The sequence below is a fragment of the Conger conger genome, chromosome 8, assembly GCF_963514075.1.
Source record: "Conger conger chromosome 8, fConCon1.1, whole genome shotgun sequence".
Lineage (NCBI taxonomy): Eukaryota > Metazoa > Chordata > Actinopteri > Anguilliformes > Congridae > Conger > Conger conger.
This window is the reverse complement of record NC_083767.1, coordinates 44,101,188-44,118,571: the sequence shown is the minus strand read 5'-3', so window position 1 is coordinate 44,118,571 and position 17,384 is coordinate 44,101,188. Positions and strand designations below refer to the sequence as shown.

General features: G+C 42.7%; 3 protein-coding genes across 4 annotated transcripts in view; 2 read left to right on the top strand and 1 right to left on the bottom strand.

Moving 5' to 3' along the window:
* kin (Kin17 DNA and RNA binding protein) overlaps nucleotides 1-2,078 on the bottom strand; it is a 7,942-nt gene extending 5,864 nt beyond the window's left edge. The window contains exons 1-5 of the mRNA XM_061250671.1: nucleotides 1,808-2,078; nucleotides 721-815; nucleotides 478-521; nucleotides 205-327; nucleotides 64-68 (exon numbers count right to left, since the gene is read on the bottom strand). Of these exons, the coding sequence (XP_061106655.1) occupies nucleotides 64-68; nucleotides 205-327; nucleotides 478-521; nucleotides 721-815; nucleotides 1,808-1,921 (381 nt within the window). The 5' untranslated portion in view covers nucleotides 1,922-2,078. The remainder of the gene's footprint in view (nucleotides 1-63; nucleotides 69-204; nucleotides 328-477; nucleotides 522-720; nucleotides 816-1,807) is intronic.
* A 26-nt stretch (nucleotides 2,079-2,104) lies between these two features.
* atp5f1c (ATP synthase F1 subunit gamma) lies at nucleotides 2,105-7,917 on the top strand. Of its 2 annotated transcripts, XM_061250865.1 has the most exons (9): nucleotides 2,105-2,223; nucleotides 3,743-3,777; nucleotides 3,943-4,074; nucleotides 4,638-4,842; nucleotides 5,025-5,168; nucleotides 5,665-5,729; nucleotides 6,365-6,520; nucleotides 7,023-7,119; nucleotides 7,775-7,917. In XM_061250865.1, the coding sequence occupies exons 1-9, from the start codon at nucleotides 2,144-2,146 to the stop codon at nucleotides 7,776-7,778; spliced, it is 918 nt and encodes a 305-aa protein (XP_061106849.1). In that variant the 5' UTR covers nucleotides 2,105-2,143; the 3' UTR covers nucleotides 7,779-7,917. The 2 variants fall into 2 exon arrangements, with proteins under 2 accessions (XP_061106849.1, XP_061106850.1); XM_061250866.1 differs by lacking the exon at nucleotides 7,775-7,917 and having other exon boundaries at nucleotides 7,023-7,123.
* Nucleotides 7,918-9,216: 1,299 nt separating this feature from the next.
* The window catches only part of taf3 (TAF3 RNA polymerase II, TATA box binding protein (TBP)-associated facto), a 55,161-nt gene continuing 46,993 nt past the window's right edge, over nucleotides 9,217-17,384 (top strand). The window contains exons 1-2 of the mRNA XM_061253017.1: nucleotides 9,217-9,700; nucleotides 11,280-11,522. Of these exons, the coding sequence (XP_061109001.1) occupies nucleotides 9,535-9,700; nucleotides 11,280-11,522 (409 nt within the window). The 5' untranslated portion in view covers nucleotides 9,217-9,534. The remainder of the gene's footprint in view (nucleotides 9,701-11,279; nucleotides 11,523-17,384) is intronic.

Here is a 17,384-nt window from a genome sequence, read left to right as displayed (position 1 = left end):
GGACTAAGGTACAGTTGGAAAAGGTGTGTTTTTAGTCTGTGTCGAAATAGGGGGAGGGAGTACAGATGCTGCAATGTCAAACAGCGCAGTTTCACATGACCCAAGATCATATACAAATGCAGAAATAAAGATGTTGAAATCCAAAGTGTGATAATTTTGTTGAACTGTTGAATGGCTGCTTAGTAGATAAAAACAATAACCTGCCTTCTTTTCCGAGCCATTTTGTGAAGTCTGTGAGTGTCTCCCACTGGGTTGAGTTCATGTGGATGTGCTCTCTGTCACTGATGTACTCGTTGTAGACGATGTTGTTGTGCACCCGCTTGGTCCCTGAGAAAGAAAGAGAGAGAAAAATCGTAGGCACTCAATTATGTGAAACAAATGCACTCAAGAGCTGTATGGACCAGATCCAGAACAATCCATGAAAATCTGGAGAAAATAAAAATCTCCTCAATCCAAAATGTGGACAAGGACTCATACCAAAGCGTCTTCTGAGGAGCTCCAAAAAGTCACTCTTGAACTCCCTGAAAAATAGGCAAAAACTAAATTACATTCTGCATGGTTTATCTTACACAAACAACCAATTATACAGAATTGCTCTTTGGCAGTTAAGTAATTCTGATTTTGAAATCATACCTTGTACTGTAGCTGCCTATTGAAGCACTGGAGCTAGTGTTTGACAGAAATAATGTAATCACACTGTTAAACATAATTTATACTCACTGAGAGAAGTAGTCCATGAACTGATTTGGGTCCTCAGAGGCCAATAAGAGCTGTCTCTGGTGAGACTCGGACATACAGTGACACTTGAAGCCATTCTGCAGAGAAAACAGTAATGAAAGTAGATATTTAGGATGTGAAAAACTATGGCATTTCATGGATGCATAAGGGATGCACAATATGGAAACTGTCTGCAATTTATTCAGCACAGCCATGCAAACAACTCAAGGTGCTTCAAGATCCGACTAAAATAAGAATAGAAAAAAAAGATTAGAAAGATTAGAAATTATAAAACACAACAGAAAGGAGGCAGCAAATTATATACAAAATTGTTAGGGGAAAAAAATAAGATTTGTCTGATTTATACAGCAACATATTTCAACTGGCTTAATTTATTTTAAAGCAGAGCATGAGTCTCGAGAGCTCCAAGGTTTCTTTACAAGTTAGTTTGGCAGGAAAATTGATAAGGTTCAGTTGACAATGATTGGGCTACTTGTTTGGCATGACAATTTCACTTGATTCAGTTCCTCAGCATCAAATGCATCGCCTCTCAGTCAAATGCATGGCGTGTCATCATCGGCCCGTCATAGGCCATAACCTTAGCGCCAACCAATCCAGATAAGCAATTGTCGGCTAATAACTAATGTACATGACCATGAGAGTGTCTGCATCCTTTATGCATAATGTATCACAACACAGCATTAACAAGCATAGTATAAGACAGAAATACTATCTATGTTAGTGGTGTAATTAACACAGTACCAAACATAATACTTTAAACAAATGCTAGATTTAATAGCCTAGTTCGATAGGTAAACGTGTTAACCGGAAAGTCAATGATGTCAAGTTACTACACATAGACCCGGTTAGTGAATTTTAGAAAACGAAAGAATTGCTTAACGGACCAAGTTTCAGGGAAGATTCAGTAAGTTAAGTTCCTGTTACCAAGGTAGTTTCAGCAAACGATTTCTGACGAACATGTTAGTGAACACGAACTTAGCTACATCACACGCCAGACTTAAGAAGAAATACGTTAGCTAGAACATTCAAAATTTTAGATTATTTATGATGGGTAATTTAGCTAATTTACCTCATCTCGGCATTGTTTTTGACACATCTGGCAGTACCATCGTAGTTTTTGAAGACCTTTGGCTTTTATCCTATTGCCGATCGCTTTAGGGCTTAAAAATTCTGCCTTCCCCATTTTCAAATGTACCTGCCCTTCGAAGACCGAAACACAGAGGCAATAAATCCACAATTTCCGATAGAAATGTAAACAAGAAAACGAACTCCAACTCGAACACGTTACAGCTATTATTGTGGTCAGCCATTAATGGCGCTCTCTGTGTTCCGTGATTGGCTCAATCGGTTTTTAGAGTCGCGAGATTCCCTTGTGCCACGCGATTCGCGTGTGGATAACTAACGCATGCGCAGTGTCGCGGGTCTGACCTTCACTGAAGACATCATGTTCACCCGGGCTAGCGTTGCGGTGTTCCTGCCACAATGGTATAACTGAATTATAAACTATGCATTCCATTTAGGAACAAAAAGTTTAATCCTTGCAAATGTACAGAGCTGTTTATTTGGAAGAATTTATCTTTTTTAGAGTATTGGTGTTTTGTCTTCAGGCCAGTTCTGGCTTGCTGGCTAGCTAGCCTGTCATTTTGCTAGGTGGCTAGTTATCTCAGCTAGCAATAGATCTAGCTTGCTAGTTGACGTTAGCTACATTTTAGCTCATTCAAATTAGCCAACTACGTTTCGTTACATTTGCTTTTACGTGAAATTTCTGACCGGTAATTCATAATAAACTTGGTGACTACTTCCATTCGTTAACTTGGCTAGCTAGCCTGCTAAAAATATCGGAAGCAAGTTGTCGGTATAGGAAACGTACACAGACTAAAGGATTATTTCAATGTCAAGCATTCGCAGTTTAAAGAACTTGATCCTTACCATTGACTATGAAAAGTGGAAAATGTACAGTGTCTGTGTTTTCATGCAACATGGTGTAGGGAGGTAAAATGTACTCGAGTTATCTCGCTGACAAAGGGTCAGCAGAGGAAACGGCCTTCAAATCTCCGATCGAATAATGTAGCTAACTTGTTCACTTTAATGTTTTAGTTTTATTACTAGCTAAACCGTATGTGCATCCCATGATCGTAATACATGAGTAATAGCTTTTCTATTTAGGAAACTTGGGTGATTAAAAAAAATCTCCTAAAAGTATTGAGGCTGTGCAAACTAGCATTCTTGAAATTACATAACCACCTGTGACCCAGTAGAAAATAACTATGTATTTATTTTATTTTTTTCATAAAACTTGGATCTGTCGTAATACGTGGTCTGATGGCAAAACATGTTACAGCGAAACTATTTTCAATAATATTACTTGATTTTTATTGAACGTCCCTTGTAGTCTAGCCTTCAGCATAGTAGAATATAGGTTTCTTCATAGCATGAGTAATGTCCCCTACAGGGAACAAAAAGGAGATTATCACATTAATGCTCAGGACGCATGTTTGGAAAATATGGCTTTGAATGCGACATTTTATTGAGGTTTACTAGTTTGGTCAAGTAGGTCAAACCCCGCCCCCCACATTCTGTCCAATGACGTTGAATGTCCTTCATACACGCAGAAAAGTGCAGTCCGAGTGTGACAATGCAGATAAACATGTCTATTTTATTATTTTTCTACTGATCATTCTAGTCTGGCACGTCATGACAATTTATATATATAACAGTCTGAATGTTTAAAACCATAACAAGCCTGACCGACTTAAACTCCCTTTTACAACATTGCTTTTGCCCACCTAAGTTGTGTTGATTTTCCTGTGAAAGCCATATTAACTTAAACATATCGAGTTGGTCGATACTGGATGGCGGTAGATTTTTATTCATTTTGTAATTTTTATTTACTTCTAGTTTGTGGCATAGTGATTACATGTGATTTATATGCATTGCATTTTTAGGTGTTGGAGGTTAGTGCATTCTATGGATAATGTAATATCTGATTACTTTTTCCCCCCAGTGGCCAGGTCAGGAACATGGCTACCTTGAAGGACAGTGAGTTTGTTTTTCTATTATTATGATAAATATATTGTAAATCACTGTATAAATGTCAGCAGTGCATTGTGTAAAATATGGTGTATGTTGTCTAAATGCAGATTGTATTGTGTAAAAAAACAAAAAAAAACAACAAAAAGACATATTTTCACCGGTTTTTTACAGTCACCATCCGGTTGAAGTCCATCAAAAACATCCAGAAGATCACCAAGTCCATGAAGATGGTTGCCGCGGCCAAGTACGCCAGGGCAGAGAGGTCCCTGAAGCCCGCCCGCGTGTATGGGAGTGGCGCTCTTGGTATGGTGCTTGGGTCTCAAACTGAACGGGCCATGGCATTTCCTTAAAGCAGGGGTTACTGTCCTTAGAGAAGGAGTGCCCTGTGAATGCTGGTTTTTATTCCAGCCAATCTCCTGCTTGATTAATGTTGTTGAAAACATGTGTTCAAGTTCGGAATTTTGTGGTAAAACATATTTTTTTCTGTTACCATTCACTTTAATTCAGTTTTTTTTTTTTTGGTCTCCGGAAACGTCTGCTGAGGTTCAATCTCAATAGTACAACCTGAATGCTTGCATGTGCCTTGATTTTGGACAGGACAGCAAAAATGGTCAGAAAGAAATTCAGACAAATTTAATATTGAGATGTCTGAAGTTGCATCTCCTCAGTATTCAGGTACCAAAATATATTTTGGTACCGCCTTTTAAAAAGAATTGTCTTGCTTGTTAGAGATATGTGTTTACTTATGACTTCAAATTGTACTTCATGATGGGTCTCCTACTCTTCTTTTACAGATTTTTTTTCCTCAATTCAGTTAATAAGTACCTTGTTCTGATGCCTGACTTGCATTATGTTTCTGTTTTCAGCTCTGTATGAGAAGGCTGAGATCAAGGCTCCAGAGGATAAGAACAAGCACGTGATCATCGGGGTGTCCTCTGACCGTGGTCTGTGCGGGGCCATTCACTCCAATGTGGCTAAAGCCATCAAGAGCGAGATCAGCAAACTCACCGGCTCTGGCAAGGAGGTCATGCTGGTGAACATTGGAGACAAGCTGAGAGGCTTGCTCTACAAGTATGCTACATCTCATACCAGTGCACTGTTGACTTCTCTCTGTAACGTTTTCATTACATGCTCGATTACCGCTATCAGTTTAGGAGCCATTTTACAAGTAGATAAGATGACTAGGAATGTGACATTCCTGTAGGATGGGACATGTTTTTGTGCAAGCTTTAAGGATTGAATTTTCCTCTCAGGACTCATGGGAAGCATATCCTGATGAACTGTAAGGAAGTGGGCCGCAGACCCCCTACCTTCGTTGATGCTTCCATCATCGCCAGCGAGCTGCTCGACTCCGGCTATGAGTTTGATCAGGGCTCCGTCATCTACAACAGATTCAGGTAACATCCCCCAAACTTCTACAGAATATATGTACTATGTCTTCAAAGATTACACTACTTTACACAACCTTTTTTTGCACTGACACGGCGTTCAAAACTTGCTATGGATGATGCTTGCTGTGTTATAGATGACACTGCATCAGCTAAAGAACATTGAACTGAGCATGCAGCTTCTGAATGTCCAACTTAAACCGCACATTAAAGTGCTTGTTTTATTGTACATGATGCTAGATGCACCCAGACATGGTTAAAGAGGAGGATATGATGTTCCTGTTTAAAAAAATAAATAAATATTTTATATAATTATATAGGTTGACTTAATTTAATGTTTTTGCATCTTTGGTAATAAATATAATGGGTCCTTGAAAAGCTCATTAACGGTATTAAGGGTATTTATTCATTCCCTGTTTGATTATCTGTTCTGTCTATAACTCTGAGGGTATAATGCATCGACATGTATGCTAAGACTTCATGATTTTGCTTTGCTCTCGAACAGGTCTGTTATTTCATACAAGACTGACGAGAAGCCCCTCTTTTCCGTGGAAAGTGTTGCAAGTGCAGGTATTGTTCATTGATTGACTCACAATGGATGTATCTGTTATTGACCCATTTTTTTGACTCATAAAGAAAAACAATTTTCCCACAAGTTACATAACACCACACAGTAAGATCCCTTTCATCCTTGTCAGTCACTTTGAGCTGTGCACGTTGCTACAGCGTCCCATGTCATGTTATGGAAAGTGTAGATATGGCCTTTTGCCGGTGCAGAGCACTAACCCATTATGGATAAGGTGCCATATAGAGAAACCATAGAAAGGCCTAGGAATCGCAATGCTATTTTCTCGGTCGTGTGTCTTGAAAAACGGTCATAGGATCAAATACAACGCTGGTGTTGCATCTCTCTGTTAAGGGAGATGTAACGCGCAGGTGGCATCCGCCCATAAGGGGTTAACACTGCAGTCAAACAGAAAACTGTATTGGAGGAGGATGTGCCAGGGAATACCTTGTCCTCCAGACCCCTTACTCCTTGCAACAGCGCACAGGGGTTAAGTGCTGTGGGGATAGTCTGTACTTTTGCATGGACAGTATTCAGTTCTGGACAACAAGGCACATCACTTTCGCTAGATGCCCCACCTGTGAGGCCCTATCTTTGTACATTTCTGATCCCAGCAACTTTGTGGCCTTTGTTGCTATAGAGACCATGGGCATCTACGATGACATTGATGCGGACGTGCTGAGGAACTACCAAGAGTTTGCCCTGGTGAACATCATCTACTTTGGGCTGAAGGAGTCCACAACCAGTGAGCAGAGTGCCAGGATGACTGCCATGGACAGCGCCAGCAAGAATGCCTGTAAGCATCTTCCTTTTCCTCTTCACTGCTCTGCCGTGCTAAATGTGGAGGTGCTTACTCTGTCAGCTGAGTCTGAATAAGAAGAAAGAAATCTTATGAGTCAACAAGACGTTATTCAATGTAGCTGTTCTGTGCTTCATTAGTTACTTGCGGGTTGCTTATACTTAATCATGGGGGGCTTCTTACACCATCTACTTGCAGGTTGGTTATACTTAATCATGGGGTGCTTCTTACACCATCTAAGGAGATGGCCTTAGCATTCTCTAGGCCATTGCAGATTACTGGACATGGCTATGAGTGTGCTAAATACCAGCCAATTGGCCTTTTTTATTGCTACAGATGGAAGCCAATTTTTTTTCTTTTTTCTTTGTATGTGTACTTTCTTTGTTTTAAACCATTTTAAATATTATGTAATGCCCAATTTTATCCCGCTTTAGCATAGTACTGCGGTGCAGAAGAAACTTTTGAACTTTAATATATTGGTTACTTTGTGATTTTCCAGCGGAGATGATTGACAAGCTGACTCTGACGTTCAACCGCACCCGCCAGGCTGTCATCACCAAGGAGCTCATTGAGATCATCTCTGGTGCAGCTGCTCTGTAAGTATGCTGTATATTACATATCATGCCTTCAGCACTGTTCATCCATTCATTTCCTTTCATTTTTATGTTCATGACAACATTAACTTTATGCTTTATGAATTGAAAATGGTAATACATTCAAGGATAATGTCTTGTTTTGGTTCTATTTATTTGGTGTCAATTCATTTGATTTTAGTTGGTTTTTACAAGAAGCTTTCCATCTTGTTTTTAATCATCAAAGATGAACATGCTTCTGATTTGTGATCTTCAAAACATTCTGTTAGTTCGTTTGCATTTATTTGTAATTGTGTTTTTTAACCTGTTGCTGAAACATAGCTGTAGACTTATTTGTCATCCCAACACTACTAACACATTTTTGATTATTTATCCCATCCCCATTCCAACATAATCAGGAACTGATGCATGGCTTAAATCAATGGTGAAATGCAGGTAACTTGCATAGAATAGACTAGGCTGTAATGGTGTGTGGTTTTGAGGTGTTCCTGAATTCTTGCTTCATTGATTTAGATGGTGAGATCGAATTAATTAATGTATTGTGATTGTCTCAATTAACAGTATATAAGACGTATGCTACAGTGGTTACAAACATGCTAGTGCCATTCAGGTGATTTTGCTTGTGGACGTCTTATTTTGATTGTTTTTCTCGTTACAGATAAATGTGAACCTGCTTCCAGCCATCTTCAGTGTGGCTTTGGTGCATATGATGGAGCTACATCAGTCTGCTGTCGTCAAGAGTGTGCATTTGTTCTTTTATTTGTAAAATAAACCTCACAGAATAAACACCTTACAAAGAAAGTTTGTGTCCTTGACTTTGGGTTAGAGTTCAGTTAACTTTTAGTCATTTCTACTTTCTTGGATACAGTATGTTTAGGCCTATTAATAGTATTTTGTGTGGCAATGAAGTTTCTGTTATGTGGATATCAAATAAATATCATTATTGATGATGAAATATGCAACCCCATTCCAGTGGTTCCTAATTTAACATAACCTGCAGTTCCACTGGTCATCCATTTTATTAGTTTTATCAATGTTTCACATCAACTTTGTTTTATATCAGGTCCACCTTGCAAAAGGAGGTTTTGATCTCAATGGGCTATTCCTGGTTAACCAACCAGTCAATATACAGTATATAAACAGGGATTATCAGATTGTTTATATAAGGATACATGTTTAAAGTAGGCAAATATAATGGGTTACTAAATATGTTTAGTACTATAAGTACTTTGAACAAAATTCCTTTAACCCTATAAGGTTTAGAAGGTTTTACTTTCAAAACTATCAAAGCCTTGCTCATTTAAGTGTTAAGTATGCCCACTTACAACCCACACAGCACCAGACCACATTTTCGGAGGCATCTTTCTTGCCAATTTAGAGGTGACTTGGACTATGCAAATTAAGCAGGTGAAATGCTGCACACTAACAAAAAAAGTACTGATAAAAAGCTTTTGTTTAGCTTCCAATCCAGCTGTGTGGATCAAATGCCTGTAGAATGTATTCCTACACATTTTTATTTCATTTATGTTTTCTTTCTCGTACACCCAACTTGAGCTTTCCCTGCACTCCAGTTAATTGTTATTATGGAAACACTGGGTTAACCCAATGCAGATGATAACATTAAAAATAAAATCTAAGCCTTTTACCCAGTTCAGGGCAAAATATACAAGCGTGTTTGAGGTTGCAGAGACCAGAGATTCTTATCTTCCCAAACTATAGTGTCCGATTACACTAATCGACACAGCCAACGTGTTTGTTCATTGGTCCTACGTTTGCAGTACTGATACGTTATAGGAAATATTACTAGTTTTCTATTAGCCTTGTCGGACGTGGGTGGAGGAGTCTTTAAAAAAAACATGAACCACGAGTAGGAAGGATCTTTAATCTTTAGGAATAATGGCCGATAATTGTGTTAGCCATGTTCCAGAGACGGTTCTAAACTCTGATCATCAGGGCCCGCAATTATTCTAGGAGTATAGTCCTGCCAAACAATCTGGCTGCGAAACGTGGTAACCATATGTAATTAGATTTCGTAATGTTAAAGATGTTGTAATGGAAATGAAATGAGAAACAGATGCATTTCCGTTGGTTTTGCTTCTGAGAGGCTCGTATCTTTCCTACCGAAAACAGCGGAAGTACTGCTTGTATTTCAGGCAAGAAATACGATGCCTGAACAATCGAGTTTCCGCTCGACGCTCATGGGCAGGGCTAATCGACTCGCTCGGCAATGGTTTTTCACGGGAATCAAGATGGCGACTCTTCCATTAGCGCCAACTTATTTATTCTTTTAGATGTCTATATTAAAAACAAATAGCCTGTTCTGGCACCGATTCCCCAGGGTTTCTAGCACCATGAGGACCAGGAGCACCGTCTGCAGCGGGAATTGACTTGCTAAAGACCATTACCCGAGCCAGCGAGATGTGCGAGAGTTATTCCCGTTCGCTGCTGCGGATTTCGGTGGCGCAGATCTGCCAGGCGCTGGGCTGGGATGCGATTCAGCTCACTGCTTGCGACTTGCTCTCAGATGTCCTACACCGATACATACAACAGCTGGCCAGAGGCTGCCATCGCTACTCGGAGCTCTGTGAGTTTTCCCCCTTCTTCATGGGTTTGTAGGGTCTGATCACACTGTATAGTAGTTGAGTTATCACTCCACACTGTGCTCTGAGGCCTAGCTAGCACTAGCAGATTGACAGAACAGAAGATACATGGTTTGCTCCCGCGTCGGCTAGTTGGTTAGCTAAGTAGTTGGCTAGCTTCGTTTTATATGACCAAATGACGTTTCACTTTGAGTAATAATTTCAGTAGCTAATTTGCTGTCGTAACTTAATTGCTCTCTTGACAAATTGCTCCTCTTTGTGCCTGCGTCAACTTTTGGACCTTAAATAACATGTGACTCAGGCAGTTGTTTCGGATGTCAACAAGGGGGAGTGTTTGTGGGAGTGTTGCTCGCGGTTAAGATGTTCCCTGGCATGCTCCCTCGCCTTTTCTAGCAACTTTTAACTGTCATCAGTATAGCCAATAATATTGTATAACTACCATTGGCGCTATTTAGCTAAATCAATCCTCCGCCCTTTAAATGGCTAGCAACAGTAGCTGTCTAGCTAACCGGTTGTTAGCTGCTAGCTTGCTAGCAAGCTAACTTACTGTTTAGCTCGCAGAAGTTCGTTTATTGTAACGCTAGTTAATTTCATCGGCTCCATATTTTCGACGTTTCTTTATCTTAACTATTGTAGTATTCGGTTTATGATACGTCAAATATATAGTTTGCTTGAGACTGTGATTCGAGAGGGGCTAGCGTTAGCTAACTAGACTGTTGACCCCCAAGTTGTGTGTTTGAATGGAAGTTTGTAAGGGAACCTTAAGTTGACCCCACAGTGCAGTATAGATGGCTGTTGTATTATAGCGTTTGCATTTGTAATTGCAGTTCTAGTACATGGCTATGTAAAATTGAATCTATGATGCAAATTAAACATTATAACCCTGCATTGTTGTTTCTAATGAACAGCACTCTCCTATAAAAACTTATGAGGCTGAAGTGAAGGGTACACATACATGTCCTCGCCTGGTCTTGTCTCGCTGTCAATTTGCATTAACGGTACTCTTACATTGAGGCCTACATCACCTGTGCAAGGGTAAAAACCGTCGTGTAAAAACAGTGTATGTGAGAGTTTCCATTTCATTAGCTAATTGTTGAATTTAATACACACAGAATTGCTTAAGTAATGTTCAGTATTTGTTATCTGTTTTTTTAATCTAAGGTTTAGCCTTTAGTACAGGGATGGACAGCTCCCAGCCCTGGAGGGCCGGTGTATATGCAGGATTTTGCTGACACCAGTTACCCTGGCTCAATCAGCTAATTATCCATAAGCCCCATGGCTGATTCACTCGTAAATTAGACCACAATCAAATGCTGTAAGACAAGAACATTTATCAGCTGCTACTTATATCACGGAATGTGGCTAAAAATGACAGATAATGTAAATAATTAAATAAAAGAAGTTCTGGTCTGAAATCCAGAAACAAATACAGCCCTCCTTGCCCATCCCTGCTTTAGGAGGTAACTGTAATATTCGGCATTCATTTAAAATGTGTATATAATGTTTTCATTGTTGTTTTGAGGATGTTTTGCGGTCGGCTTGTTATTGCCTATCTCTCCTCAGATGGGCGGACCGACCCAATTCTGGACGATGTGGGCCAGGCCTTCAGGTTGCTGGGGGTGAACCTGAATGAGCTGGAGGACTACATCCATAACCTGGAGCCCGTGGCCTTCGCCCATCAGACCCCCCTCTTCCCTGTCAGCAAGAACAACGTGCTGCAGTTCCCCCAGCCCGGCTGCAGGGACGCAGAGGAGAGGAAGGAGCACATTCCAGAGTACCTGCCTCCACTGGTGTCCCTACAGGAAGGTAAGACCAGACTCACCGGCTCACCTCACTACAGAAACGTGCTCCAGTACAGCCTGGGCCTTTCTTTGTGGAGTTCTCCCCGTGCCCGTGTGGGTTTCCTCCGGGTACTCTGGTTCCTCCCTCAAAGACATGCAGGTTTGGCTAATTGGGTCTAAATTGCCTATAAGTATGAGTGTGTGAGTGAATGGTGCGTGTGTGGCCTGCGATGGATTGTCGACCAGTCCAGGGTGTATTCCTGCCTCTCCAAATGCATGCTGGGATAGGCTCCAGCACCCCTTCCCCCCCACAATATGGAAATGGAATAAGTGGGTTAGATAATTGATGGTTGGATGGTAGTGGAGTTTCCAGCGCTGTAGATGGGATTACATTTAGTGCCCATTTCTCTGCCAGGCTTCTATGGTGAGTTCTGGTTCGAGTCACAGGGTGAAATCTCTCCTTTGAGAGACCCAGATTTCAGACCGCCATCTGTGGGAAGCACTGTAGGACAGAACACTGGTCGAAACTACCCGGGTTTGTGCCATATGGCTCTGTTGGTACAAACCTGGGTAGTTTCAATTCTCACCACGGCCATTTTAGTGTTTCTCTTAAAGTCTTATTTATTTATTTATTTTTTAAATCCAATGTAATTATAAAATTAAACGTAAACATTTTCAGCAGGGAACATATTATAATGAAGAATAAGTTTCTTATTTTTGGTAATCATACACAGCCAATCAATTATGGCCCTGTGCTTCAGCTATATGCTAATGATGGGTAGGGAGTCAACTTAGTGATATCACATTGTATTTATAATGCACATTTCTATACTCATGGTTGCTGCTTGGGTAAAGTCAACCCAATTTCACCCAATCTTCTTATAAAAAGATCATTTCACAATGTTTTTCCACATTGCAAGCAATTTTTAAGAAATGTGACATTTTCTGTGTAAATATTCTGTTCTTTTTATGAAGCTAGATATGTTAGCTACATCAGGCTTTGTTGAAGAAAATTACAGTAGATCCTCATTCAGTTTTCCCATACATATTTTTGCTTGATCAGAAAGTTCTGTGACCAGATTCTTCACTTAAGCTCCGCAAACAGATTTTTTATCAGCCAACAGTGAATCAATTAATCAGGCAACATCGTTTTTCATAGACTTCTTGTGAAATCATTGGTTCAGTGTCAGTGACGCGAGACAAGTATTGGTGTGCAAAGAATTTTCAGGTTCATTTGTACAATGGCATTCAATTGGTATGATTACTTAAGTGAAAATGTACTCATACTATCTCTAATTGACATTGCTGCTCATGCCTAAAATGTTTAAATGTAAACATATAATTTAAACCTCAGCATATAATTGTAGTGTATTTAAAGTGTATTACTTGCATCTCAACTGTGTTCCTTTGATATCTGGGAATAAGCTGATTTCTCCGTTTCTCAAAATATATATCTGTGCACATAATGCTGAAACCGTAGAGCATTCTGGGGGTTGTGCTGTGGAACGAGGGGGGGGACATTCACCCTGCTCTGCTGTAACTCTGAGAGCCGGGTCATTCACAATTCAACAACATCACTCATTCAGTTACACATTCAAATGTTGTTGAATCACATTTCTCTCCAGGGTCACATTTTAGCATTATCTCAGTTTGATAAAAGACCAACATCCCTCTATATGTGTGGATATACATAAATAGATACATGGAAAGTGAAAGAATTGAATTCTTAGCACCTCACTTTATTTGATCTAAAGTTTTGTGTGATAACATGGCTCAGTAGTGCTCCCATTTTAGGAGTATTTGCTCCCGAAAATTGATTTGCAGTAATTCGACAAATGATGTAGGAGCACATCTACTAATTGGGCTGCGTCGGGGTGCTTCAAAACTTACAACTTGGGTGCTCATGTGCTCCTTGGAAGAAATGTTAGCTTACAGCGCTGGGGAAGTTTCATTTGGTCGAGTCTGGTCACACGTGACTGCCTGTGACTGCCTGCAGTGTTTGTGTGTGAAGCACACACTTTCCCTCGGGCCTTTTGGTGTGTCAGCGCGTGCGTTTGAAGCAGTGGCTGAGGAAACGGTGAGGCCCCGGCCGCCTGCAGTGGCCCTACAGTGGGCTAACAGGAGGCTAACAGGGGCCCTATAGTAGCCCCACAGTCGGCTGGCCGCGTCGCGCTCGTAGCCGCGGGAGGAGCCCCCTCTCTTTCGCTCTTTCATTTCCCAGGGTCCCGCGCACGCTGAGGGGTCAGGCAGGATGGCGGCTAGGGGGGGGGGCGGGGGTGGTCCTGCTGACCCGGAGTCCGGCAGGAACGCCGCCCAGACGGGCCGAGGGCACGCGCGTCCCAGGGGCCCCCCAACCGCCACGCGTGAGCGGGGCACCCCACCTCAGGGGTCGGGGAGGCACGTCCAGTCTGCCCCGGGCCCAGCTGGGGTCCTCTACAGCTGCAGAAAGGGCCCATTCTCTCCTCTGTGGACCTGTGGAGACCTTCAGGAGGTGTCAGAGATCCCCTTACACTGGGACGCAGAACTGACACGCTACATAGAAACAACACTCCCTCAACACTTTCACCAGGATTTCACAGCTACGCAAATCATTCACCCAAATATGTTCTTATTCTTACCATGCATTCGTAAACACCCTTTCACAAATACATTGTGGATTTTAATCGGGAAATGCCTTGAACCTCCACTCATTATTTGGACACAGAAATGAAATGCAAAAGTTCAAGCTGAAGTGTCTCACCTCACAATATCTTTTATATTAATGTTATGGATCTAATCTGTCGAAACACGTTAGTTGTTTAAATGTGTGCCCTAGAGAAGTTTGATTAGCAGATTATGTGGATGGGTGGTGATGTTCACATGTGAAGTGTATATAGGAAAGTATAATTTGCTTGTATTTGTTACATGATTACGGCAGCAAGCCACACCAAACAGCTAACAGGCATGCCGGGATGGTTAAGCGGGGGCCCTTGGGGGTTTTCCAGGATTGGGTGCGACACGGTGCTGGATACTGTAGTAAACTGTGAAGTCTGCGTGCCAGGATTCCACCTAAAAGGTTTTAGGTTCCACCTAAAACATTGTGTAATTCTGCCCCTAACTGTGTCTTGTCATTTGAGTAAGAGTGAGAGGGAGAACTGTGTTGGGGTTTAAACTGCTTTACACAATGGCTTATGTACTGTATAGCCGTGTGTATACCTCCGTGAAAGGTGGCTATAATACTTTTTATTTTAAAATACCGCAGGGAATATTGGCGAAAGTACGAATGTGCAGTGTGCATTTATTGCGTTGGGAGTATTGGACTGTATCTCCAAAGCCCCAGTCTCCACATGCCAACATTTTCTCTTTTATATTAGTATTGGCGAGCACGTCAGAACAGGTTTTATGAGACAAACGCTACATCATTGCACCACTGCTGCGTATACAGAGCGCCAGCTTCTCTGCTGTCCGTTAATGGCCTCTATAATTCTCCCCGTTTTCATTTCGCTACCACTAAAAGACGCCGCGCTCAAACCCTGTTCCACTCAGAAAGTTTGAGCTCTGCGCGATGGCGCTGGCGTGTCCAGCAGATGGCGCCATGTCCACGCAGCTCTCGCGCGGGGGACAGGCAGCGGTACGGGTGCAGGCCGAGGCTTGCCTGCGCGATTTCACCGGAGCGCCAGCGTCGGCGTGTTTACTTTGTTAAAGAGAGCCCGGTGTTTCATTACAGCAGCCAGCCGCTTCACTCCAGGCCGCAGGCTGCTGTTATCTATTGTCTTTTTGCGTGTTGTTGTTTACTCTTGGCGAACGGAAAGCGCGATTGCATCTGAACATTGAAATTACCACAGATCGCCGCCCGAGATAGAGGCCAGAATGGAGTGTGTGATTCAAGCCATGCCGTTCTTTTGTTCTCCCATGTACAGTAGAGTACGCCGATCCCGAACAAGGTGTGCGCACTTGGAGGCTTCCTCCACTAGGGGGCGATCTACCGTGAAGCCGTGCCCAAGGCCCCCCGAGCTTCCATTTCATTCTTTATTAGTTCCGCCGGTCTTCTTAAGTTATTAGTCCGTACGGAGGAATTAGTGGATAAACGGGGATCTGGAGTTGAACTCACGTTTCGTAATGTTCGCGGGCTAATTTAAAAATGGCCGTGCCCGTGGTTTTCAGGCATGTCGTTTTGGAACAGTGAGCTCGTAGGAACGCATTTTTGACTGTGGCGTTGTATTTTATCCGGTGTGGCGCTGGGCCAGATCCAGTGTCAGGGGTATCGGCGAATGAGAAACAGCGTAGTCATTTGCCGCTCTTTCTTCGATGGGAGGGATGAATTTGCGGGACTTCCGAGCCGTGGCATTTGGGCCTTGCAGGTCCGATGGCGCGGGATTGAGTTCAAACCCCACCCGTATCACGACCTCCCGTCATTAGCGCTATTGCCTGAGAGTTAAAACGGAGCGGAGTTAAAAAGCGCGCGCTGAAAGACCGCCAGGCTCCGAAGCGGCCTGCGCTCCGTGTCATTACTGAGAATTCTATTCCTTTCATTATCGCCGTTCTCTTTTCACCTTACAAGGCGGGAAATGATTAGAGGAGCAGGTGACAAAGCGTGAAGAGATTTCTGCAGGTTCGCGGTTATAGCGGGTGTCAGATACGCCGTTACATTAAAAGATGAATATAAAAAGACCCCCCCCAACATTCTCTTCGTCTTTAGAAAGGACAATGAAATTCTCGTCAAAGGCAATTGACTTCCCTCCCCTCAGTGTATGCGGCCTCTGCCAGGCACACAGACAATCAGTTTTCGATAAAGAGCCATCTTTATGTTGATAATACTCCACTGTCTGCAGGCTCACCTGTCACACGCCCATAGGGAAGAGAGAGGCGCCTTCCCCCGCGTTTCGCACACACACACACGCACACCCACACGCACACACACACAACAGATGATGTTCGTCTCTCCTGTGACACTGATGCTGATATAGTAATGCTGCATTATCTCACTCAACCTCCCCCTTATCTCAATGCATTTCCCTCCCGAGGAAAAGCTATCTACACTTTGTAGTTCTGACTATTTATGTTGGACAAGGTCAAGATCATTTAAAGTTCTATCTCGGTCTGAGATAAGAGGAGGAGCACAGAGGAGGAGGATGGGGATCGATGCCGGGGCTCCCGGATTTATTCGCCCTCGTTTGGGTGCGTTTTGTTTGGGATACATGTTAACGGCCCCCGCCGAAGTTTCCCCCATCCATCTTTTTTCTTCTTTGGTTTTTTTTAAGCGGTCTGGCCCGCGGAGGCCCCCTGTCTGCCCGGCACGGGCGATTAAAATGCCTAAACGGGACACTTTTCTCTCCGCGACCGCCAGCAGTTCAAATCAAACCGCAAATTAAAAGCCCATCAAATAAATCTGAGAGGGGCTGTTTGTGCCAAGCTTTATGGGCTCTGGAGCTGAAGGGTGAGGAACCGACTGTCCCAGGACTTTAACTGCAGATCTGTACTCCTGAGAGATTATCTCCGCTGGGTTTGAGACCTGCTCTACCCAGACTCCACCACAATCTGTCCCAGGACTTTAACTGCAGATCTGTACTCCTGAGGGATTGTCCCTGTTGGCCTGGAGACCTGCTCTACCACAGTGTACAACCATCTGTCCCCAGCACTTTACCTGCAGATCTGTACCAGTGAGGGATGGTCCCCCAGAATCCACAACCATCTGTCCCAGGACTTGAACCACAGATCTGCACTCCTGAGGGATTGTCCCTGTTGGCCTAGAGACCTGCTCTACCACAGTGTACAACCATCTGTCCCCAGCACTTTACCGTCAGATCTGTACCAGTGAGGGATGGTCCCCCAGAATCCACAACCATCTGTCCCAGGACTTGAACCACAAATCTGTACTCCTGAGGGATTGTCCCTGTTGGCCTAGAGA